This window comes from Perissodus microlepis, chromosome 13, assembly GCF_051167445.1.
Source record: "Perissodus microlepis isolate ML-2025 ecotype Zambia chromosome 13, ASM5116744v1, whole genome shotgun sequence".
NCBI classification, from domain to species: Eukaryota; Metazoa; Chordata; class Actinopteri; order Cichliformes; family Cichlidae; genus Perissodus; species Perissodus microlepis.
Genome location: NC_140473.1, coordinates 15,584,653 through 15,611,752, shown reverse-complemented (window position 1 = coordinate 15,611,752; position 27,100 = coordinate 15,584,653). Strand labels below are relative to the sequence as shown.

The following is a 27,100-nucleotide window of genomic DNA, read 5'->3' as shown; positions in this document are numbered from 1 at the left end:
TCCAAGTTTAAACATTTTTTATTCTTCAGCTGCACAACGCTGTCTTTCTGTTTTATTCCTTCTACCCCCCTCCTGCTCATTCCTTGTTCTCCTTTTTTAAAAAAGGGGGGGAGGGGGTCTGCTTAATCTTTTCCACTATTTCTTTTCTGTCTTAGTCACAGATGGGGAGAATGGAAAGTCGCTTTCTGGTATTGATTGGTTAAAATGTTTATTCCTGCAAATGACAGAAAATCTATATCCTGTGTTTCAGGCATATTTTAACTGGCACCGGTGCCTGGCAAACGGAGTGCACCGGTTACAGTGAAGTTTACAATTGTGTGCTTGCATGTAATGCATGTAATGCGTTATATGTGGAACCCCTCGAGAGAGAGAGTCTTGGCCTCAGAGAAAAGTCCTGCCTGTAGTGACATTAAAGGATGTTCACGCCTATTTTCTGTTCTTGACATTAGTTTGGGACCGGATTACAAACAAATACACGTTCATATCAGTTCAATCACAAAAACTGGCATAACAACAGGAACTCAGTTAGGTAAATTAACCCTGGCAGTCCATCCCAAACATCCAACTGTTGGCTGGCGCACTGGAGCCTTCCAAACATTTATCCGCATCTGTCCAAATTTCAGGATCACGGTGACTTGCTATTCTGAATGAAAACTCTGTGATGCAATGCACAGAAAGACCCAGTGCCCAGTCTTCCTTTCAAAACTCAGACATTTTGTACACAGAGTCCCACCCACAAGGACTCTCTCGGCTTATTGTTTGAACGCCGGATGTTGTAACTGATTTTTAACATTTGTTTTGAGATTCTGGTATGAAAACCGCAGCCCTTCAGGAGCTCTTTGAAGAGTGGAAAGAGGTAAAACACAGTGGAAATGGCAGGATTTGTCTCTGTGTGTTTGGCCACACTTGATTTGCTGTGTACTCTTTAAAGTCGATTTTTCTGTTTTTTTTCCTCACCATACTGCTGCCCCGCCTGTTGGCTTTGGCACCAATATCCACTCGGTTTATTTAACCTCAGTGTGACTGACAGCTCTTGTGTTGTGTTTGCTGCTGGGCCTCCCCCAAGCACAGCCCAGAATGCTACATAAAAACACAATGTGAGAGTGGAAATGTGTGGTTCCAGTTAAAAATGTCACTTAGGATCACATTGTTTAATTGTGAGACAGCGCTTATTACGAGCACTCCTCCTCAGATCTACCGCTAAAGGAAAATAAATGTTCCCGTGTCAGTCCCTGCCCTCCTAATAGCTTTTAAATGAGTCAGGGATGAGATCCCGCCGAGCGCAGAGTTGAAACACAGATAATCGCTGAAAGAAGGAGAGCTGTGAAACACTGCATCTGTTTTCAGCAAACTCAAGGCCAAAAGCAATGATGAGAAAATACACAGAGATATCGCATGATCGGTGTTGTGAGTTCAAAGCCCTCCAGGGGTCATTTAGTAGACAAATGATTAGGCTAGGAGAAACAAACAGGTAAGTAAACGGTGCAATGCCTGAAGAAGTTTTGTTTCCTCACAGTACACCAGGATTGACCGATGTGCTCCATCTCTAGCCTGTGCTGCCGATTACGGGGATTGGAGACTTATTTTTGTTAGTTTGGACCTTTGATGAGTACTAATTACTAAGAATTGCCATTTAACTGATCTGGAGAAACACTCTAATGTTCAGCAGTGTGAGAAGTTTGAGGTAAAAAAAAACAATCACCTTATGCTACAGTCACACTAGGGAAAACAGTGATTGCAGAAAATGCAAGAACAAGAACAAAATTACTATGACCGTGTGAAAAAAAAAACTTGCATTCTTGTTACCTTTGAAATAGTTACTTCGAAGATGGGGACCAGTTGCTGTCCTCAAAGTGACTTTGGTGCATCAGGACAGCAGCAAAGCCAGAGTCAGCCTGCTTAAATTACTTGTGCTTTTACACGCAATTTGTAACAATACAGTGTTAACTGTGATATATCTGCAAATCTGTTGCTCTACATTTACACAGAAATTCACATAAAGCAGAAATTTATATTAATTACTTGCATTGAGAATCCAGCTAGAATGTCATGAATTTGAAAAGAAGTTCTGAAATTCTTCAAAAAATTGACATAGACACTCAACAAGTTTGCAAGACATGCATGACATACAAGTTACTCAGACTGATAGCGATGTGTCCATTTATAGCTTGTCTCCATTTATAAACTAGATTGTAATTATTTGAAAACCTTTGCCAATCTGTCTGAGAGTGACCGCAGTTAGTTGGAGACAAGTTGCCTCCCAACAGATGACCTGTTGATCCGCCTTGTGACCTAAATGGTGGAGGGTGATGGACGCTCATTGATTGTTGCAACTACTTGCAAATGATTGCTGAAAGAGGGAAAAAAAATTTTATTCCAGCCCCACTGAGATTTTAGGTTATCACAATTTATCCGAAGAGAGGTTGAAGCAAAATCGAATACCCAGTGTGTTTTGCTTTGATCTAATGTTGCTATAGTGATGTGGCCCCAAGGTTTCAGCAGTAACTCCTGTGAGTGTATTATCATTAAAATACAGAGACAAGATTAGAAAAACAGATTTTTTTTAACACTGCCATTACTTATGACTATTGTACTATGTAAGAAAACCTTTTCTAACCCTTTCTTTGCAAATTACCTATTTTGTTCACAAACGGGCTTTTATAATAACCTACAACCAGTCAGCTGCTGATGCCGTTCATGCTCAAGTGGTTGTTCGAGTGCCTTAATCTGTAATGTCACTGACTTATGTTAGTGTGGAGGCTTGGTTAAATTAGTCGGATAAGTTTAAATGAAATGACCTGAGTTGTGCTCGGGCAATTACAAGCAGGGTTGATAAAGTTTTAATTTTGATCTCAGGCTGCAATGAACCGGAGTGCACCCTTAATGGAATGAAGCTTGTGCTGGCCTGAGGAGAGTTTGCACACAGCATTATTATACTCATCAAGCTCTGAGAAGGCCGGCCTGTTGTTTGCACTAGGGATAAGAGAAAATAAGCACACATATTCTCTGGCTGCAGCTAAAAACAAATGACCGCTACAGTTAAAACATCCACATTTATGCAGCTTTTTCCGTTTGCAACCTTCCGTTCTTTTTTTCTTTTTCTATTCATTTCGGTGCAGTACAAATGTTTTCTTAACATATCACTCCATATCTGATCTTCTGTCATTTTCTGGGAAAGCTTCCTAGTGTGTGAACATCGTGCATGTACTGTTTGCAGGGCGTTTTGGCATTGGCAAGACTGCGGAAAAATAAGGCATTTTGGAATATGTTTCCACGTGGACAAAATCCCTGCACACAAACCGACTGAGCACATGAACACACACACACTGGACTCTCCTGAAACACACATAAGCGAGCATTTTGTTCCCGGTTTTATTTTGCACAGGGACATCTCTACTCTCAAGTTCATTCCTGCAGAGAGAAAAACAGCTGGAGCCTCTGGGATGTAAATAACGCAATGGCAATGACCATGCCAGATACCACACACACACACACACAATCACACTCAGCTTCCTCCCTCAGGTTCTTGGATGTTATTCACAGACAATCTTTAGACACATTTTGCAATTTTAAGACTCACAAAGTGATTTTTTTTCTAATTACATAGTTTCCCACTAAACACTATGCTCTAAGTGTATCTGATGATATCACGTGTGCATGTTCATCCACTCTATCCAAAAAATGTTTTTGCTTCCAGGTACATTTGCAGTGGTTGAGCAACTAATTCATCACAGTGAATAGTGTGCTTTTATTTATTTCCAGGCCTTCCATACATAGAACAAGCTGTGAATGCAAAGACACCCTGCATGTTAGAGTAGATCGAGTAGACACAGTAAATACGGCACACAGCATATTTTAGCATGTACATGTCGACGGGAGTTGCCATTTCTATTTACCAGAATCCTAACTTTTCTCTACAAACTTTCCAATCAGCTGAAATTTTACAACCTACTTCAACACAGCTATAGGAAAATATATATACTAGATGTCTTTGACAGTAGATTGTTTTGAGCACTGTGTACTTTAAATATGATAAACAGGGTTAAAAAAACAAACAAAAATAATGAACACTTTCAGATCCAATTATTTATGCAAACTGTGAGCTTACACATGTCCTTGTTCTGTTCAAGTCAGACCCAGCAGCGTGCAAGAAAGTAGAAAAAGTTTTGCGTTCTCTCCTTACAGTCCAATAACAGCTCAAGAGGAACCTCAGTTGAACCTCTGACATAATTTTTGAGAAAACATAAAAATGTTTAAGTGGACTTTGTCTCACTGAGCACTCAATCTCAAGGTTCTTTGGCTTTCATGGAGGGTGTCACGACAATGTCAGCATAGATCCAACAGGGATCTGTGGTGATTCATTTTAATTGCTTTAACACATCCATCATCATTTGCTTATTAGTTTTTCATGCTCCGATGCCTCCTTATTTTCATTAAAAAAGAGAGAACTGAGTTCAGCTCCCAAAACCTCTGAAATGTGTGATATTCACAGGTGGCATCTGGAGTTTGGGTCCAGCCCATTAAGAGGCTCAAGGACAAATGTCACGGGGCAGAGAGTAGCGCTGGAGCTTCAGTGGAATGTGTGAGGTTTGTGGTTAAGAATTTCCAAAATATATATAACACTTGCCTCAGCAAGCGAGTAGGGATGAATCCATGAATCATACAAAGACATTCGCTTCTCTGGAGAATTGCACTGGCCAACATTTAATAAGGAACATTATCCCCTGCTGTGACACTGATTGTGGTCGAACACTGGCTAAAGTTGAGGGTTGTGTTGCAACAAGTGATGTGCCCCTGCAGAATTATATGGAAGCAAAAACCTGTCAGTCAACGCGTTGTCATCGTGGAGTGGAGGAAAATGCTTTCACTTTTTAGTCGTCTTTTTTGTTTTTGGCCAAAGTATTTATTCGTTTCCCAAACGCTTCAAGAAACATGGCAATAAGGCAAAAAGATCTGTAGCTTTTAATAAAAATGAAGGGCTCCATATGTTTTATGTATTTTAGTCCGCTGTAGCGAAGGTTTCACGCTGAGCTATGTGAAACCTCACGGTGTGCAAATCACGACTCATCAAATAGCCACTTTCTTCCTTTTTTCCATATATTTGTTTTTAATGTCATTGTCAACAAATCCTTTAAAAACACCAAAATAAAGAATTAGATCGTATGCCTTTGTAACTGAGCTACACATTTACCAATGTGCCTTCATTTTATGTACATGGGAACTTTTTTTTTAACAAGTCAATGCCTCGTCCCACTGCAAACCAAATCTGCATTGTACAGTCAGTATAAATGCCAGCATACCACCGTTTTAGGAAATGATATATTAAGAAATTCATTTTTAAAGCTAAACTGTATATTTGAGCTTGAGCCACAATGTCACAGACATAGTAGGGGACTTGGAACGTAATAAGAGACATTGGGGATTTTGGTCTTGTAAGAGCAACAAAACTACTGAATGCCACTGCAACTTGTCAAGCTTTATATTATGTGGAAAACTATTAGGAATGCTTTAGTGCACTTAAAACTTAAAGCGGCAGTCTCAAAGATTATTATTATTACCAACTAGGTGCCTGTGGCATCATTAGCGGTTTAAAAAAGCTACCTTTAAAGCAAACTGAGAATTTTCTGCTGCCACATCAAAGGTAGAAGGTTTGCTTTAATGCTTTCTGCCACAAAGCCTCTTCAGGGCACGGTTCATGTTTTTGACAGGGTGTAATTTAACCCAAACTAGGATTTTATCTACCACTAAAACCAATGTAAAAGGAATAAAAATATTCAGTGACTGAATATTTTTGCTCTTAAAATGCATTCGAAGGTAGTTGCTACGAAAAATACTCGGCAGTTGTTTGGATTAATCATCTATCTACTGTCAGAACTAAAACACGCAAAGCTTGTCTCAGTAATTTCTCGATACCAACTGCTCCAAACTGACTGTGGTCTGGCTGTGAGCACTGGCATGATGGATTCCTTGTGGCGGTGATATCGTACAAATATCCGGTTGCAAAAGAAGACCTGTAGGAGTCCCCAAATCAGTCAGGACTGAAATCTTGAACACTGCTGCTTTATTTTGAACACTTTAAAATGTAAGAACAGCAGCTTTTACTGCATGTTGAGTTCATGATTGTAATCACAGTGTAACAGAAGGAGAAACACCAACATAAATTAAGTGCACTGTTCAGTTCAGTTTTAGGTGTTTTCCTTTTGTCATCATGTTCTTTGCACATGCCTACGGTGATATGTTTTAGTACACTTTCCAAAAAATGTAAAATCTGCCTCATCCTGTGCTCACACGCACGCACACACACACACAAACACACACATGTGTTTGCCTTCTTCTCTGTGCTGTTGTATAATTCATGTGTAACAAAATGTAACCAACCATCGGAGACAGATGGTCTGGCATATGTTCCCCTACGCGACTGCCTCTTTGGACCCAGTACACTGAGGCTCACACAGCCACGCAAACACATTAATACACACTCAAAACATACAGTTTGGAGACCTGGTGTTCCTCGGCATCCCAGTAAGCGCATAATAAGAATGAGAGTGACATTGTAAGGATTACCATAGCCGCATTTTGGATATACAGATGGGGCTCAGCGTGTCTCTAATGAATGTGGTCTGTGGAGCCAGTAGATCTGTTTGCTGTATGCGCAGCGGTTTCTATGCCGAAGCTCCTCTTATTGACTTGGCCTTGTTTCAGGTCCCACTAAGATAAGTGCCAGGTGATGACGTGAGGACTCTGCGGGTGTGGCACAGTTAGTTCTGAACCCTGTAGCTCCCAGCGAGCATGCTCCCTGTATGTTTCTTTATAGTCCAGAGGGGGCCGGGAGCCAAGAGGTGACACAAAGCAGCGGATGACCAGGAGGCGAGACTGTAAATAGCTGATGGGTAAAGATAGCATAGATCCATAGAGGAGAAGGTGAAGAGGAATTTCTCTTTTTTTGTTAAAAGTTTGCTCTAAGAGTTTCTGTACACCCACTTTTAGTAGTGGAAAGAGTTAGGAAGGGGAGAAAACAGTCACAGCTACAGCAGTCCAGAATAGAGATGGGTAGAGATGAGTGGTAGCAGAGAGACGGGGAGCAGCCGGAAAGTAAGGCCCGAGCACTTGCGCTCCCCAGAAGACCGCGTTCCCCCAAAGTAAGCCACCTGGGCTGCCGAGAAGAGAGAGAAACAAAGGGCAGGGAAATGTTAGCCGACATGTGTGTCTTTGTAGTTGGAAGACAGCTCATTCACATGAGGGTCAGTCATGCAAGACAGTGGGGTGCAGAGAGAGGACACGGTTGGAGGAATGTAAGCACCTCTACGCCTTTTATTCAAAACCACTGTAATTAAGACTTAATGCATCTCGTTCTCTGGTAGTGCTTCTTTTGTTCTAACGATCTTGGTAATCTGGATACCCTGATTCTGCCAGGACCACTCACCCACACAGGCTGACCCATCGTCGTTGGGCTCAAAGCCCTGGTTGCATCTTCTCTTGGCGCGGCACTTATAGCTACCATAGGTATTGGTGCAGACAGGGCGGGCAGAGGGACACACAGAGGGGAACTGGGTACACTCATCTTGATCTGAGGGCAGGGAGAGGTGAGGAAGGCAAAGACACTTGACGTGTGTGAGGATTTTTAAACAAGGAGACAAGCACAGAGTTTGAAGGTGGATAAAGTGCCTCAGCTTACCCGTGCAGCGGCCATTCTCATTCAAAGCAAACCCGTGACCACACTGTAAGAGACAATTAGTAAGAAATATTATTTTTAATGAACTCTCCTGTGAAAGATCCTTAAAACTGTTGCACTATCCCAACAATTTACAATAAACAACTTGATGTCGATTGTTTCTTGAAGTTGGTGTTGTGTTTGTAGCAGCTTTGTTATTCGGACAAAATGAGTATTTAGTTTATTGAGAATAAAAAACATGCTGAAACCCACTATGAAGCACTTGTGTACCTCTATTTCCACAGTAGGAGTAACTTCCTCCTCATCTCTTGGATAGTGGATCTCCTGCACTGAGTTGATCTCTGACGGCTCGAGGGCCCGGGCTACTGAACGACCATCTGGCCAGAACACCTCCACACTGGTGGCCACATCCTTGCCTATTCAGGGAAGTAGAATCTGAGGTAGTTACAGTGCATACAGAAATATATGACCACTGATCACTGAACCTTACAGTGTTGAGGTTTGTCAGACACATGACTAACCACATGGCGGTAACTTGTCTGTCATTTTAGATGGATAACAATCTTGGTGACAATGTATGGTCAAGACATCAGTCCACAAAGGAAACATTTGTATTCTCCAACCAGTTGGCAGGTGGTTGCCTAAGGTTGTTGCTAAAGCCCCAGTCACACAAGCCTAGAGACTGCTCCCTTAGCAGCCTGTCTTAGTCGGCCATAGTCTGTATGGGAGATGCAAACTTGTCTGCAAACACTGTCCAGTAAGGTGTAGTAAATCTGTGCAAACTGTGACACAAACCAGAAACTGAGACTTTTCACCTTCAAAGTAAAAGCTGCACATTTTGAAAGGTCAGTGGCGGTGCTGAGGCACAACTTTTACTTGGGAGGAGAACGTTCTCCATTTTCCAGTCTGCATTGCACTTTTCCAAGTTTCACTACAGCACAGCTAGTAGTTAGCGAATGTCTGCAAACAAATCCCCATCTTTCATGCAAATTATGGGCACCTGCAGCAACCAAGTAACAACCACAGCAGTTTACAATCACACAGTTTTCCCTCCCAACCACTGGTTGTATCACATCCAATACAAGAGACAATTCTTGAGCAATGTACACATGATGAAACGTGAGAAACCTCTATATAATGGAGGTTATCTCTTTCCTTTCTTTTTTACTGGCTCACGTTGTACAGGCACTCTCCCCTCTTCGCTCTATTAACTGTTTTCATCGGGCATAGAGAAAGCCCCTCTCCAGAGGCCCTCTGTAGCCCTTAATTAAAGTGGCATTTCTTATGTAAACAGATCTGGAGTTACCTTGCCAGACAGACAGTCCACTCAGCAGGTGTGCTGCCTGAGAGCCAAAGAATATTTCACCTGTTCTACACCCACGTGACACCGTCTCATTTTGTTGTGGGGAACAGATCTCACATGTCTAAGAGTACTGACACTTTTCAACCTGGAGAATGGAGGTCTCTACTAAAGCCACAATTGTCTGGATAGTTTGCTGCTGGAGTGTATTATGAGGGCCACCAAAGGTGATGTGAGCTTGGACAATCCTGATATTGAACAGGCTCAGTGAGGAGAGCCAGGGAGGAGTAGTGGGTGGGTGGGCAAGCAGGCCTGTATGGTAACCAGCTGACTGTCCTAGGGAAGGGCGGTCGGAAAGAGACAGAGAGCTAGTTCCTCACAACGATGGCTGGCTTCCATCTGCAGCACCTGTCCTCCTCCGCTCTTCATGTTTTACCCAATCAGCTCCCTCCCACAGAGAACTTTTGCTCCCGTGGGTGCCTAATCAGGCTGAAGGTATTAAGACAATGCTTTCCACATGCTTTTGTTTTCTTCCTTGCTGCTACTCTCTGCAATGTTTATCTGTCTTACTGCCCATTCAAACCTCAGAAACCAATTTGAGAACAAGAGAAGCAAGCTATGAAGAAATGCTTTTATTAATTTATATCAGAGTGAATTAACATTAGATGTTGCATCTGCGGATCAGAGAAAACAAGTTAAGCGTGTATTTTCTGATATTTCCTTACCGAGGCCAAAGTGGGCGACAGGCTCCATCTCACAGAGGTACCCTGAGCCGCCATCAATTATTCTTGTGTGTGGGCCACTCTTTTTTGTATATACAACCACTTTAGCTCCCCTGGCAAAAGCGCCAAATTTTGTCCGGGGAATCACTCGCAGCCATGAGTTTGCATTGCCCTAAGAAAAAGGCAGAAAAAGGGAAAAAAAGAGGGAGTAAGGCTTAATGTCACACTACCTATCGAGTATCACATGTCTCACAATCACTCACCTGGTTGACTTTGTAGACAGAGAGAGGCTGTGCTGCACTTTCACCGTGAGACACCAGCAGTTCCAGGCGCCCATCCCCATCAAAGTCTGTGGCTACCGCTCCTGGAGATTCATCACAGTAATGATGCGGCTAAACACTCGAAGATACATTCCTCATAACATTTATTATCCTCATGCAGGGACATAATCCAACAGTCATTGAACTAATAATGTGGAACCAATTCTATTTTTTCCTATAATAAAGTGCATGAGGAAACTCAGATTTTAAGTGGAGCTCCAATGCCATCTGGAGGTTTGATGTTGTAATAGCAGAGGAGATATGGTGTACTGCTGCTTATCATTTTTAATAGAGCTGTATGACAGCTATCTTTTCTGCCATGCTCACCAGTTCCTCGTCCTTCAGGCTCTGCTGCCTCCCCGATATTCAGCTCTTCTATCTGGGGGTCTCCATGTTCTCTCCTGCTCACCCTATCGAAGTAGCACCACAAACATTACCCTGAAATCACTGCAAAAATTCTAAGCTGCTATAAATGTGGTTGCAGTATAGGAAAGATCCAAATAACACAACTTATCACTATGCTACAATTCACTGTTTTGTTTTGTTGTTTTTAAACTGGAAACTCTTTAATGTATAAATTATACAATTCGATTAAAATATGATAAGTTTATACTTGATTTAATAAAAAAGACAATGAATTGTTCCAATTGCTGATATGTGTAGTGATAATGTCAATAAATTAGTACATAGTACATATAATATGCACCACTCAGACTACTGACAATATTCTATTATGAGTAGATTTTGAATAGACAATTACTGTAGTGGAAAACTTTACAGTGACCTGCAGTCTCCTAATCAGAAGATATAGTGCATAATACTACACATAACACAGGAAACTAACATAAATAATGCACATAAATCTCAGCAAACACAAATACAACAACCAGAAGACAAGAAGAAAATTAGATATTTCCAAACTTACATAATTACTGATTTGTATGAATTAATTATTGACAAATCAATTCGTAATTTGTCATATCTCTGTGAAGCACATTGGTAAAAATGTATTGAGTTTACAAACCTGTATCCTTTGTTAAACATATGCACATTATCACCCACCATGAACCTGCTTTCCTTAAAATAATTAGCTATCTTGGTACACTAATCTGCTGATCCTGACTATTAAACACTTCAGCTAAGCTAAATATTGATTCGTTGTGTTGAATTAATTAGTTTGGGCTTGTTTTTATTTCAGTGCCAGAGAATAGAGTTTGAAAAAAGCTGATTCATCTTCGGAGCAGACAATGGCAGAGCCACAGGCCATGGAGCTGTGACCCCTGTCAGACCATGCCCAGAAAAACAAATTTTCCTTTGATGACCTGGTGTGCAGGAATATTCAGCTCCAGGAAATCTGTGGGGCTTAAACTGATAATTGATATTCAGAATAAATTAACCCAACAGCTCCTGGCAACGTTCATCATGAGTTCTGCATCCTGTTCAGATAAATATGCCAGATCAGATTTTTATTCAGGAAGATGGGTTCATTCTACTATTAAGTCCTAACAATTGATATGTATCATATATTACATTTTAAGAGCTGAGTTCATTAATATTATCGAGAGAGGAAGCCAAACCACGAGCCAAAAAGAGACCTAAAACTGTCTTAATGAAAGATTCATTCATGTGTGGAGGAGGAGGCGGGATGCCAGACTAGATAAGTATCCTTGGCTGGGAATTTTAAATTCTTCTCAGCTTCCATGCTCGGCTTTAGAATATTAAATCAAGACACAAGAGTATTCGGTTAAGCTTCTCATCAAAGTGATGTTAAAAACTTACTGTCATACTTGAACAAAATCTGAGAGTGTTGGTGCGAGTACCTAAAGAGTCTGTTGGCGGAGGGGCCTCTGTAAGCGATGTTATTGAAGAACACCTCCAACTCGTTGTCATTGTCAAAATCTGCAGCGATAACAGTTCGAACCGGGGAGGGCATGGAAAACTTCTGGGATGCTATGTCCTGGGGAAAAAGGTAACATCACTGAAACACATGCATGCATTTAGAGAAGCACAGTGCATGCATAAGTTGAATGCATTTCAATTATTTGGATGAAACTGGATGCTGGATACTGCATTTTAACTATTTGGATGAATCTGGATGAAACTTACTAGATAAACTGCCTAGGGTACCAGAATTATCAGGATTTATATAGCTTTTTCTGTATTTATAGTTATAACATTCTAATTTTTACAAATAATATATTATATAGCATGTAGCAGCTGATCTCAATTCTGTTCTCAAAATTCTGTTATTCAGACTTAATGTACTTGAGTTGGACCAATTTTATTAATTAATAATATATCAACTTATTTACTGCAGTTGAGTCCAACCCATGCAAGAGTGTTGAGGCAAAGTACACCCTGGTGGACAGGTCGCCAGTCAACCACAGGGCTAGCACAGAGAGAGAGACAACCATTTGCACTCACATTTACATATTTATGGGTAATTTAGAATCACCAGTTAACCTAACCCCACTAACTGCATTTCTTTTGACTTTGGAAGGAAGCCAGGGTACATGCAAACTCCACAAAGACAGGCCCTGGCCTAGTAGTGGATTCAAACTCAAGACCTTCTTGCTGTGAGGCAACATGGCTAATCAGCAAGCTGTCACACCATACTTAAAAAAAGTAGGAAAGCTATGATTACAAGGTTTGATGCTGAATTTTTGTTATATTTTTGTCCTTGACAAGTTAAACTACAATAAATAGCAATAGCATACACGTGGTGCGTGTGTATGCTTTTCTGCCTCTTATAGCCACAGTGATTTTCCTGTCCTTTTTTTAATCTTGTTTAAAAAGTTGCTCAATTCCACTGACTAATCAGGGTTAAAGGGTTTTCCTTTCCTTCAACTGTCTAGATATGAGAACACCAGAGTAACTTTGTATAAGCAGAAGAGGTTTTCGAGGTAAAAACATTGGAAGGATGTGTCATTTTACATGAACTTGTTTTTACATGAACCTGCTGTGATTACATCTCGTGGTTCCTTAGTCCATTTTGTTCAATGTTATGTGACCTGATGCACTCGCTCGAAAGACCGTTTCATAACCTCAAGGTTCAACCTCCTTCAAAATAAAAACATGTCAATCAGTGTCCAGTGCTTGTGTCCAGGATCTTTTTACATCCTCTGGCATGGGGCAAGTCGACAGCAGCCCTCGTGCCCCACCTCCGAAAAAAGTCTGCAGCAGAAGAGTTTTTGCATGAGAAAGTAACAGATATCTCCCCGCTTCAGTGACACAGTGATAAGTCGGGAAAGAGTTATAGAGCAGCCCTTCACTCCCCCCAGTATTTACTCCCTGTTTTAATTATAAGGCTCATAAAGCTGCAGGGGTGGGGGCCGCCCACAGTGACCTTCTGCTTCTCAGGTGAAGGAGAGGGGATGGCCAGCTGAGGCCAAGAGTGAGGAAAGCAGGGACAGCTCCGTAATAAGTGCCGAAGACAGTAGGCGCATGAATAAAAGTGCCTTCAGGAACAAAAAGGGCTCTCCCCAGAACTAATACAGGGCTTCTAAAGATATAATCTGCATGGAGTTAATTAGAAATAAATAGTAAAATGACTAAATTTCCTTACACTGACCAATTTTTATTTCAGATTACTGAATGCAAAAGAACTCCAAGAGAACTTCTACTAAAACCTTTCTTCTTTTTAAATATACAGGGAGTAATCTGCAGAATTATTAGGCAAATGAGTATTTTGTCCACATCGTCCTCTTCATGCATGTTGTCTTACTCCAAGCTGTATAGGCTCGAAAGCCTACTACCAATTAAGCATATTAGGTGATGTGCATCTCTGTAATGAGAAGGGGTGTGGTCTAATGACATCAACACCCTATATCAGGTGTGCATAATTATTAGGCAACTTCCTTTCCTTTGGCAAAATGGGTCAAAAGAAGGACTTGACAGGCTCAGAAAAGTCAAAAATAGTGAGATATCTTGCAGAGGGATGCAGCAGTCTCAAAACTGCAAAGCTTCTGAAGCGTGATCATCGAACAATCAAGCGTTTCATTCAAAATAGTCAACAGGGTCGCAAGAAGCGTGTGGAAAAACTAAGGCGCAAAATAACTGCCCATGAACTGAGAAAAGTCAAGCGTGCAGCTGCCAAGATGCCACTTGCCACCAGTTTGGCCATATTTCAGAGCTGCAACATCACTGGAGTGCCCAAAAGCACAAGGTGTGCAATACTCAGAGACATGGCCAAGGTAAGAAAGGCTGAAAGACGACCACCACTGAACAAGACACACAAGCTGAAACGTCATAACTGGGCCAAGAAATATCTCAAGACTGATTTTTCTAAGGTTTTATGGACTGATGAAATGAGAGTGAGTCTTGATGGGCCAGATGGATGGGCCCGTGGCTGGATTGGTAAAGGGCAGAGAGCTCCAGTCCGACTCAGACGCCAGCAAGGTGGAGGTGGAGTACTGGTTTGGGCTGGTATCATCAAAGATGAGCTTGTGGGGCCTTTTCGGGTTGAGGATGGAGTCGAGCTCAACTCCCAGTCCTACTGCCAGTTTCTGGAAGACACCTTCTTCAAGCAGTGGTACAGGAAGAAGTCTGCATCCTTCAAGAAAAACATGATTTTCATGCAGGACAATGCTCCATCACACGCGTCCAAGTACTCCACAGCGTGGCTGGCAAGAAAGGGTGTAAAAGAAGAAAAACTAATGACATGGCCCCCTTGTTCACCTGATCTGAACCCCATTGAGAACCCGTGGTCCATCATCAAATGTGAGATTTACAAGGAGGGAAAACAGTACACCTCTCTGAACAGTGTCTGGGAGGCTGTGGTTGCTGCTGCACGCAATGTTGATGGTGAACAGATCAAAACACTGACAGAATCCATGGATGGCAGGCTTTTGAGTGTCCTTGCAAAGAAAGGTGGCTATATTGGTCGCTGATTTGTTTTTGTTTTGTTTTTGAATGTCAGAAATGTATATTTGTGAATGTGGAGATGTTATATTGGTTTCACTGGTAAAAATAAATAATTGAAATGGGTATATATTTGTTTTTTGTTAAGTTGCCTAATAATTATGCACAGTAATAGTCACCTGCACACACAGATATCCCCCTAAAATAGCTAAAACTAAAAACAAACTAAAAACTACTTCCAAAAACATTCAGCTTTGATATTAATGAGTTTTTTGGGTTCATTGAGAACATGGTTGTTGTTCAATAATAAAATTATTCCTCAAAAATACAACTTGCCTAATAATTCTGCACTCCCTGTATATTCATTCTGTGTATGTGTGAGCACAAGTGTATGTTAAACCTATTCCAAGGAAACCCTCTGCAATAGATTTTAATTAAAGCACAAACGGGCCTAGTCGGCACTTTCCACTGCCCAGGCAAGCTGCTGGTTCAGCCCAATTTAATTGGTGGTTTACTGAAGTGATACAACAGCTTCATTATGCATGCCAAAGGTCAACACGGCTAGTAGGAGTGTCAGCTTGTGTGGGCGAAGGGGGTCTTAAATATGTTTTGGGGTTGTGATTTAACAATCTTGGTTCAAAAAAAAAAAAAAAGCCATTGTCAGGCTAATTCAATTTGTCTTTTGTGTTTTTGCACGTATAGGCGTAACAGGGTTTGAGTGTCTCAGTGTGTGTGTGTGTGTGTGTGTGTGTCATGCTGATGGAACTATCTCTGGGCAAAGCATCACACATTAACCCCTTACTCGACCCCTATAAAGATGTCTTGGGTGACATTTATCTCCTAGGTAAAAGATGCGAGTGCAGGTGGTGGCAGATAGATCACCGAGCCCGAATCCTCTACAGATTTATGCAGCAGGGCCTGTCTCTGACTTCGCCACTCTAAAACTTAGTACCCAAACAGATGCGTGCTGCTGGCTGCCTTGCTCGCGCTGTCTGTAGAGTCATTGATTGAGTAAATCACTAACCTTGCGTCTTTAAATACCACTCAAACGCAAAGTGGGCAGCCACTGAGGAGTGTTAATTCACTCGCCAACCATTTGGACGGATAGTACTTTGATTCACAGTGAAAACAGGTCTGATTTGTTTTATTTGTGCTCCTTGTTCATTAGACAGAAGAACAACAACCTCTCTCTGAAACTCTCTACAGTTGACAGTGACAATCTGAATGGGCTTTTTGGGTCCTTCACTAAGTACAATCATATTATTCAATCGATTATTGCAGTGAAATCACAAGCACTGCAACTTTTGAGCACACTTTCCTCAGCAGATCACATGTGGAGTGGAATGTGTGGAAATGTGAGAATGCCCATGCTTCCATTCATCATATGTGATCATCTGAAGTAGGTCTTTATAAGGTATCTGGCAGTCGTGTCGGTTTGATGCTAACTGAGCTGATAGCATCAAATTCGGGCCCACCTTAAACTTTTGCTTGCGGTTACTGAGCTGCATGTACAACCGATGAGGTCCGTTCCAGTTCCCGTAGACGATGTCCGTCTTACCGTCACGGTTGAAGTCTGCAAGAGCCACCCCTCTGCCGTGCTGCATGGGGTCTTCTACACCTAAAAAGATTCGAGATGTTCCCAATCTGTTTCCATCATCTGCCATCAATATTTTCAAAACCAGGTAACCCTGACCAGTGCTGTTGCTGGAACTGTGTCATTGGGTACAATACAGCACTTCAGTGTCTGATTTATTAAACAACAAACTGGTGACATAAAAACGATGAAGTGCTACATTTCTAATGTTTAAAATCAATCACTGAATTCTTGGCAATCACTTTCTTGTCATCATGAGATGATGGTAAAAAAACAGCTTCTCTGATAAGCCGATGGCTTTGCGCTTCACCTGCAGCAATCAAACACATACTTTATCACAATGAGTCATTACAGAAAAGGAGGCCTCACCAGTTATTATTACTATAGTGCATTTAAATCACAAATCCATTATCTTGATTTATTTATTTTTTTAATAAACTTTCTCGTTCTCATTCTGTGAGGTTTCATTGTTGACAGCTAATTAATCATTAAAAGCCACAATATTAAAATATATGGTTTAACAAACTTCGATTTTTTATATTAATTAGGTTGAAATATTTTAGGAATCATGCACGACTGATATTTATTCTATACAATAACGCCGCTATTGTTTTTCACAGGATGATTCATGTGTGAAGAAATAACTGATCTCCCAGGCTATGATCTGGTAAACTGCACGTGATCATCTCACCAGCCTGCTGTGCCACATCCGTGAACGTTCCATCGCCATTGTTCCTGAACAAGAAGTTTGGACCGTACTCATTGTCGCAAAACACATCAGACAGAGTCTGACTGACAATGGGCCCCACCACGACACCTCTTCCTCCTGCACAGAGAAAGACAAGGGAACAAGACACACAGCGGTGGGAGAATTAGGCAGCTCAGAAGAGGGCCAGCACAACATCTGGGAGGAAAAAAATGAAGCAGGATATGAGGAACAACAGAGAGAGCAGAGGGAGAGAAATCACCGCCTTAACAAAAGTGAAAGGGAAGAGATTATTACTGTCTTTCCAGGTCATTTCCTCTGAGTAGGGCAGCTCTTTCTGCTGACACAGACACTGACTCTGATGGGTTACATACACACAAACACAGGTAAACACACCTAAGCACAACAAGAAATACAAAAACACAAAGAATCTTTTGCATTAACCAAAAGCAAACAGTAATTTTCTCCTTATGTAGTGATTTTTGTAACTGTTACACTTGAAGGTACACTTTTAGCATCACCCCAGGATTCTCCAGTGACATTCTGTAAAATGTAGTGCTTCATCTCAGACCAGCAGAGTTTAATTATGGAGTTGAAAGGGCTTTGATTGTCCTTCCAGTATGCAAAGTCACTGCTGCAAGTCATGACTCGCTGCTGATTTACTGGCCCGCTCCATCAACCCAGACAAATACCACTCAACCCCTACGGCCATAAACCACTAATGTCTCTCTGGAGATATGTAACCATTAGATATACAACTTCACCGACTGTCCCTCTCCTCTGATTAACGGCAGTTTGATGACAAAGCCATCTATCGTACATCATTCACAGCAAATGTGAGCCAGCTCATCTTCCCCCCTGGTGGATCAGATGATATCCTGCACGTGAAAAAAAAATCCACAGATGATGAAGATTCATGCCGGGGCGCTCACATACAAAGTCACCTCGTATTTCCAAAACTCACCAGAACAAGGACTTTTCAGTGATTATAATAAATTATCACAGGGGCAGCATTTTTTTTCATCATGACAGTCTCTATTATGAAGAAATTAATCATGGTAACATTTTTGCATTTACTGTTCTGTTCTTCTATATATCACAGACCTAAATTGATCCACGTGATGACGCGGGCTGCAGTGACACATTTCAACATCATTTCAGTGAAATATTCATTTTGTTTCCAAAAACAGTTCTAAGCAACATTTTTAATGAAAACAGGGGGTTGATTTGCAAATCAGTTACACCTTTAACTGAAAAAGGACCAAAAAAAGAAGAAACACTTGAGCACGTGATTTTTTTAAGCCAGCGTCACCTTTAAAAAGAAATTAAAAAAAAACATTAAAGCTGGATTTTGGATTTTGTACATTGTACAACTTTTTTTCTTGAATGAAATGTTTTTGGGCTTATTTCAAATTTATTAGACCACCATCTAAGGTGGTGGTAAGGTTTACGCCACAACTGTCCTAAATTAATAGTGCTGCTAGTTACCAAATACAATGTTTTATCTTCCTGTAATGATTATTCTGCCAGTATGTGAAAACCCTTTAATCCAAACAATTAATGCTAAAATATAATTAATGCCATCCATGAATTTTCTCATTTACTGTCTTACTAAAACGGAAACTATTTAATTTGATTTAGATGCCAAGATTAACAGTTGAATTTCATGGTTAGAATAGGTTTGATATATGTGTTTGCCGCCCTTTGCCTTTGATTCCCTGTGACTTTGGCTGGAGTAAATAGCTGACAGCGCCAAAAGAGCCTTTACATCCTCTTTATTCTTCTTCCTCTCAAGCCCTTTTTCTCTTTCTCGCCTGGCACTTCTCTAACCCCCTCTGACTCGCTCCTCGTCTGGTTCCCTGTGTGTCGCGAAGTCCTATATTTCAACCTCTGTGAGTACAACAAGCACATGCCCCTTCTGCAAATGTCTGTATAAATCAAACTGAAGGTCCAGTAGTGCTGGGTGATCTTAAAGCAATCGTCTATATCAAATACCCCCAGTCAGTGCTTCATACCCACCAATAAATTTGTTGACTCCAGCCCGCTCTGCCACATTGGAGAGGGCAACGACGCCCTGCGAAAGGTCACTCGCTGCCTCATCCATTTCTATGAGCGCATGAGGGCCCACGTTGCCACTGGCGTAGTTTGCTATGTAGATAGCATAACGACCTGTACCCTGTGCAGAAAAATAAAGATTTACGTGTATTCATATTTTCATTAATATAAATCAAGAATATGCTGCAACGCGATCAAATGCACTCATAGCTACGCATGAAATTATAAGCAACTGTAAATTTAAAAAAAAAAAAAAACATGTTTTATATTTCTGCATTTCTGTGTTTCCTGGAGAGCTTTTTAAGATGTCTGTAGTCAGTAAAACAGACTCTACGGTGCTCATGTCATATATAAAAACATTTACTTTTCCTTTGACCATATTAAGAATTGGCTGCATTTTCTCTTATTTCATTAGTTCTTTAATTGCATCATCAACACAATTTTCTTTTACTCTTTTGAGCGGGAGTGGAGGCTCTAAGCTCAATATATAAATCTATGTTCTACCTCTAGACTGCAGGACAGGACAGAAAACTTGTAGTCAGCTTAAAAATGTCTGAAATACTATAAAGTTCCTTAAAGCCAACTGAAAAAGCAAATGTTTTGAAATATGCAACCTCTTTCAGACCCTCACGTTGGAGTATTCATCAAACAAAAATAGGATTAAACGGGTTATTTGTAACACTGTCTGGATCATCTTTTTTTATTATTAATATTCTGGAGTTACTATGCTTATTAATATTGTTTACTTTCCCAGTCAAACCTCTCTTTCTCTTTAGCTCCACCTACCCCCATTTCTTAGCCCTTTCTCCCTACTCCTTGCTCTGCCTCCCTTTGGAGATTAATTTCACACTCCATTATCAGTCAGAGTCCCTGCAGACACAAAATCACAGACGGAACCACACTAATAGACTACACACTCGATTCCAATGAGCTTTCCCACCAGGCCTAACATATTTCAATCAACAGAAACACATGCACATATGCAAACATATGCACACACGCAATTTCACTATTTCTGTTACACCATACTGTAGCTTTACAATGCAAGGAAGGTAAATGAGTCTGGTTGATATAAATGTCATTTAGTGTCACATGCTGTGGGAGCAGTGCGTCGCGCACACACCGCATGCCGGACACGCAAGCACGCTCCGAAGCTGCCAAACATGAAAATGAATTACAATGAAAGAGCTAAAGGCAACTGGCAGTTACTTAACCAACTTAAAAGTCAACGGTTTTTCAATAAGTCTTCACCCAAGGCTAATTTCTGTCACTGGGATTGGCATTGTGAATAGCGCGCTATACATGCCTGCAGTGCATGTTGGTCCAAGGACTGCACACCCTTTACATCAATCAAGAAGTGTGAATAAGCTAACTTGCTGCTACTGCAGCATTTTTATTCTTTTATTGTCAAGAACTGCATCTTGTACTTTTTCACTGAGCTTCATTTGAACAATTTTTTAATTATTCTGGCTTTTAAAAGTCGTTTATTTTTTCATGCCTGCCAGTTTAAAGTTGTAGTGAACCAATCTATCAGTTCAATGTGAGGCCCTTCAATATGTCACCTTCATCAGTTTGTGTTAGAATGATGATGGGATGTCACTTTCAAGGAGACCGGGTAGGGACGAAACGGTCGGGTGGTAAATCGATCTTTTTCTCTTACAGATAACACTTTATTTATGAGTAAACAACATCGAAAGCATTAGCTACCCAGCTGACTATAAAGCAAGCTTTGCTTTTGGCCTGTGCAACGTTCTGCAGCTGTTTCTTTTAATATGTTCTAATAAAACCTGTTCAGCAACAGGAAAACATGTTCTCTCTCTGCTGGTCAGCTGGAACTGACATGCAAAAGCACACATCGGGGTTTTGGCTCCTTCCAAAAGAATCGTGTCATTTAAAAGCAGATATCTTTCCAATCCGTTTGGCAGCAGCACAACTTATCAGTGCTCAGTGTGATGGGACGGTGGTTAAAAAAATCTATTGTAGTCTTTACTTTCCTCTTCCCGCTATTACCTTCTTTAGTCCGTCCCTGATTGGAAGTGAGAATTGCATGCATGGGTGTGAGATAAGAGACAAAGAAAGAGGGTGAGCGTGTCAGTCAGTGAGAGAAAAGGGACTAAAAAATAAAAGTGGAAACAATGGAGAAGGGACTGAGTGAAAGAGGGGAAAAAAATGCTACAGGCAGAAAGCAGTAGTGTGCAGTCATCACTCCTCCCCTCGTACGATGTTCTATAAAACAAACGAGCCCTGGCTTCTGTAATTACACTGGTGCGATGGACAGAAGAGAGAAAATGGCACACCATTCCCCCCAAATGAACTGTCATAGCACATGCTGAGAAGGGCGGCGTAGGCAGGGCATGAGTTATCACTGGTAAACAAACAGAAGCACCCGTGCATGTACGGAGAAGACACTCTAGGGAGTGTGCGTACGGTGCAGATCTGCATATAGTGCACTTGATGTGTGTGTGTGTGTGTTTGTATGAGAAGTACCTTTCTGTCCACACAGGCCACTGAGCGCCCAGCCATAGGGTTGGCTACGTCTCTGTGTTCGTTAATATCATCGCTCAGCAGATCTTCAAAGCGCCCATTACGGAACTTAAACAGCTTGTCAGAGTATGTTGCCCGACCTTGATGCAGAGAGAGAAAAGGTTCAGGAAAGACAAAGACTGCGTGGAGAAAAGAGGCATTATGTAATGCAAAAACTGTGGGTGAGTGAAAACAGGCTCCTGTGGCTGGAAGTGAGCAAAGTGATAAAGGAGTTTAAGAAAAATGACAGACGTGAGGTGTTGCAGTTTTGGCAGTCTGATCTCTGGGTTTCTCACAGATTAATAGCGGTGCAAAGCTTATCTGTTATCTGCTGAAGACTCAGCTGAGATAAGCTTAATATCTGCATACCGATTCTCCTTCTTTGTCTCTGTGTAAAAGGAAAAAAAAGAAAGAAACCCCTGTGTGTGCCTTTGTAGTTTTCCAAAAGTGTATCAGCTCGCACTGTACCAGAGAAGGCATTATTGGTGTTGAGGACATAAATCTCTTCCCGTCCATCTCCATCGATGTCACAAGCTGTCACTCCGATGGCGTTGCCTTGACGGTCTCTCAGGGCATAGAACGGGGAGCTACGGTTGTCAACAGCGATGTTGACAAGCCTTTTTCTCTGTTTGTCGTACTTTAGCACCAGGTTCGGGCCGTTGTAGCTGTCACGGGCAAAAATAGCACGCTGTTATAATGCACATGACTGACAGTATGACATTCTTGTTTTACAGTTTATGAGCTTTAGCAAGTGCTGGCTGAACATGCTGAAAGCAACATTTTCTTGTTGGTTTAGTTTGAAGTTTAACTTTATAAAGACTTTGATGACAGCTGGACTCCTGCATCTCACTTCTATTCTGTAGTTGCAGATTTGATCAGAGAGATTGATTGGCAAGCAAAATTTTTAGATTCACATTTTATTTATTTATTTTTACTTATAACAAATCATTTTGACCTTAATGTCTATATTTTGCCTCTTAAAAATATCTGTTACATGCAAACGAATTCTGTTTATTGCGTAATAAAGTCACTCATGTATTTTCATAATTTGGATTTTATGGCATGTAAGTCCAGGATGAGTCAGTCATGTAATCCTTGGTTTACCGGACACAGAAGCCCTTTAGGTTTATGTTATGGAGACGTTTCACTGAGATCTTATGCTTGTCACATTGGAGCTCATGAATTTTGTTTACCCATAAGCCTCAGGTGCCATTGCAGTGGGGAGCAAATCAGTGAAAGGTGTAAAACAGAACAATGGATAATTTTGATTGCACACTGTTGTCATTTGTTTTTCAACAGTGTAATCTCTACTCATGGTTTTGATTTAGAATCCAAGCCTCTGATGTTTTTTATGCCAGTTTGCAAGAAATGTTGTAAACTTACTCCTGACAGTGCATTTTGCTAACATCCAGTTTGAAATCAAAATCTAAAATTGCCTAAATACTTAGAAGTAAAAAAAAAAAAAAAAGTCTAAAATGTTTGGATATACACTACAAAAGCTATATTGGTTGTCACCAAAGTATATTAGAGAAGGTCGGCACTGTCAGTGTAATGTATATAAAAGTAATTCATCTGTAGATTCTTTTAATTGTAAATTAAATTACATCCTCTATGAGGTTTTGGGATGAGCTCCCGTCCAGGATACCTGCTGAATAGGATGTTTTACCTAAATTACATCTATTAAGCAGGGTCATTTTTGGTTCATCTATTTCCTGTTAAGCACTGGGAAATGTATTCATGCTCAGTCATTGCTGGATTGAGGCAGTTTTGTAAAGCTGTTCCCATCACTGGCACTCTTTTCGATCATATCCATTTTTCATCAGTTGAGTGAGCCCCAGGGTGGCCTTAGCATCTCTTATCTTTTAGCTTTTTTTGCCTTTGTCTTTAACCTTTATCTTTTGGAAGTTGTGTTTTTATTTAAGCTTAAGAGTTAGACTAGTGGGAGGGAAACTTAAGGGATTTAGGGGGTTTTCATGGTGATGGTAAGTCCAGCTTTCTCTGCACACTCCTCACCCAGCTACAAATATCTCCAGGTCTCCATCCCCGTCCACATCAGTGACAGCCACGCCATAGTTGAGCTGGGTGGGGTTGTTGTCGTAGTCTGGAGGAAGGACGGTCTTGGTTATAGCTGAGAACACGGGCTCTGACCTCTGAGCCACCGAGAGGGCGGGCAGGAACAAAACCAGCCATAACAACATCCTTACCTGAAGGGCGAAACACACTATTTGCAACATGACTCGACCGTTTTTGTTTCAAAGAATTCAAGTGCTGAATAACGCCAACGGACGTTGTACAGACATATACACAGTCTGAACAGCAAAATTACCATTCATCCAATCCACAACGCTATTCACCTGAACTACTGCACACGTGACCTGCTAGTTGATGTGTAATGAGAATCCCATAAAAAAATATGAGTCATTCATCTGCAACTGCAACACACACCCCCCACTTTTTTTTGCTAGTTCTCCAAATCCATCATAAGGCAAACATTGCTGGCAAAGCTTCCTGCTATACTCAGACATAAAGATGAAGATATACCACTGCAATCAGCGGCATTCTGCAGGGTTAGATCTGAACAACCCATCACATGCAGACAGGCTGAGGAATTACAAGACAGAAAATCCATACATGGAGCGAGGGCATTAGCCAGAGGCCAAGTGAGTACAGAGGAAACCAATACGGCCTGTTATAACAGACCTGAGGTGTTGTTTCCTTAGAGACAAGGACCAACACTAAAATGGAAAAGATTTTTTTTCTGTTTGGATAAAAGGACTCAGTGATGTATTATTGTCCTTTAAGTGGTAAGCAGATAAAAGGTGAACATTGATCCAATTCGAGTTGTGAATTGCAGGCAGGTAAAGGTGAGGTGGAGTTTCTGACGCTCAGGCTGAAAAGAAGCAAAGAGGAATTGGCAAAGAGAAGGGTCACCTTCTTAACGCTGAAATAAGAAGCTCATCAGCAACAGCCCTGCAAAACATCACACACACACAGACACGCACGTGCACACATTTAAGTGGCATTCTAAAGGCTGACAACTTGATTTTCTCTGCCTGTGGATTTATGAACATGCCCTCCGTCATTCCATCTGTAATGCCACTGAGACGCTCCCATCTATACTGCTGCAGATTCTCCCTTTCTGCTGAGTGTCCAGGTGATGTATGGCTCTTTAACATCTCCCTCAACAATTCAATTTAAGATAAAACCACAGTGCTGCTTGAGTAATACTCTCAAAAGCACAAAAAGCAGGAGAGGAAGCACCTCTGCTGACACCTGCAGAAATATGGCCGGAGCCAACGCTAGCTCCCTGGGCAGGCAGCGCAGCGATAACGCCGGCAGAAGAGCCGGTAGTAATGTAGACTGTGCCTGTTAGCAAGAAGGGTTAATTAACAACACTGGGAGCTCAAGATGAGGCAGTTTCTCCCCATTAGAGCATGTGATGACAAATGAGCTGGCCAGTTCCACACTAGAGAAAGGGACTTTACAGACTTGCTAATAAACTCCATATTAGATAGGGGGAGTGGGCTATAAATTAAAAAGAAAAGGAAACGTAAACTTGGAAAGTCAAAAAACAAAGTGTTATGGAACAGCACAGAATCTCTTCAGATCTTTTCTTTTTAAATGAACTGCAAATCAGCCAATTAGAGGACAAGATAACAACGTGTAAATGATGCAGCTTCTACTAGAAAGGTGGACAGGTTAACTTTAATAGCCATGCATACAAGGTTATATTCATATTTCAGTTGAACACCAGCCTGAAAAAGACAAAAGGAAAAAAAACCTTTGGTATCCCTTATAAGTCACCCACACAAAGTAATAGCGACATGAAAGAGGATTGGCGATAGGACAGATGAGTGCATGAAATCACTGGAGACTTTTCAGTTTGATAAAATCATGAGGTACTATATTATCCAGCCAAGGACATGAAGTCTCTTCGCCACAGATTCACTGCAGTAAGAACCAAGACATCCTTCTTCAGCTGTCAAGCAAAGTTGGACTTTTCTGCAAGCACATATCCACAAACCATTTTTGCCCTCATCTGGGTTCGATGATATAACATCTGCCGAGGTCACCGCCCAAACAAGGGAACATCAAGCAAAGTAATCTCCTGTAAACCATTCAAAGACAATGAAACGGCCCAGGAAACGAATAGTCGTTTCAGAGCAGAGAAATGCTTTCGATGTGGTTATTTATGTTGGCATTAAGAGGTCATTACCACAGCGTGCAACATCAGCATGTGCTTTCTGAAGAATTCGTGCTCAGCTCTGATCCTGATAACACTGCGACAAAGAGCCAGCAACATCTTCACTTTCAAACACACTTTTGCAGAAGCTCTTTTCTGTGAAGGACACCCTCACTGCAGAACACACACACACACACATACACACACATGCACACACAAAGCACTCTACCAGTCACAGTGAATTACACTTCAATCAACACCTGACATTAATGACAAGCTCTTGTTCGTCTATCATTTACCACTTAATATAAGGCAACAATAAATCTGGCAAGGATTATTGTTCATTTGACTCACAAAACACATCATATGAGTAGTTTAAACCACCACATATTCATTTAAACAACGTTTAGTAGTTTTTATTGGCTTTTGTTCTATCTATCTATCTATCTATCTATCTATCTATCTATCTATCTATCTATCTATCTATCAAATAAAAATACTTCTTTTAAAAATGAGAAAAGTTAAAAAAAATAAGCGCACTCCACCTCGGTAATGATAAGTCCATTTACAAAACAAACCTGCTGTCATTTAACTACCTGCACATCGGCGTTTTTAAAACTATGAGCATCATTTAATCCGTGACAGCTACTGTAACCAAAGGGGATGACCGTTTAACAGCATTACTGATAACAAGCGTCTCTGTCTGGGTTGAGGTTTTGCTCTGAAAGTTACGTTCAAATCGTCAACTTTCTTTCGCGTCTTTGCGCAGCAGATCCCAGCTGAGCACCACAACGATCCTGAACCCAGCGGAAGACGGCAGCTTCAGCAGCGGGCAGACTCAGGTACTCACAGATGCAGAGACGCTCGGGAAACTCCGACAAAATCCTCCAGCGAACTGACACCAGGGACGGTGAGAGAGAGCGAAAGAGAGAGAGAGAGCTAAACAGCCTTTATCTCAAGGGTTTTTCCCCACTTATTCCCTTTACACAACTTCCAAAAGATTTGCTTTATGAAATCGCTTGTATGAGATTTGAGCCAATCTCCGCGCAGCTTGTTGAATATCTAAAATGACAACCAATAGGGAAGCTGGGTAACGGCGGGTGGGCGTGTCGGCAGGTGTTTATTATAATCTGGCAGTGGGGCGCAGCTGGAATGAGGATGCGGG

At 41.2% G+C, this 27,100-nt stretch overlaps 1 protein-coding gene across 3 annotated transcripts; it reads right to left on the bottom strand.

The window, feature by feature from the left end:
- Positions 1-3,734: 3,734 nt before the first annotated feature.
- Positions 3,735-26,909, bottom strand: crtac1b (cartilage acidic protein 1b). 3 transcript variants are annotated; one of them, XM_084948885.1, is made up of 15 exons: positions 26,786-26,909; positions 23,766-23,956; positions 22,221-22,417; positions 21,717-21,853; positions 19,194-19,350; positions 17,160-17,294; positions 16,350-16,492; positions 11,835-11,971; positions 10,342-10,424; positions 9,958-10,058; positions 9,698-9,866; positions 7,943-8,088; positions 7,676-7,718; positions 7,424-7,567; positions 3,735-7,153 (listed from the first exon to the last, which is right to left on the bottom strand). In XM_084948885.1, the coding sequence occupies exons 2-15, from the start codon at positions 23,948-23,950 to the stop codon at positions 7,026-7,028; spliced, it is 1,905 nt and encodes a 634-aa protein (XP_084805011.1). In that variant the 5' UTR covers positions 23,951-23,956; positions 26,786-26,909; the 3' UTR covers positions 3,735-7,025. The 3 variants fall into 3 exon arrangements, with proteins under 3 accessions (XP_084805011.1, XP_084805009.1, XP_084805012.1); XM_084948883.1 differs by having other exon boundaries at positions 3,735-7,148; XM_084948886.1 differs by lacking the exon at positions 7,424-7,567.
- Between the last annotated feature and the right edge of the window lie 191 nt (positions 26,910-27,100).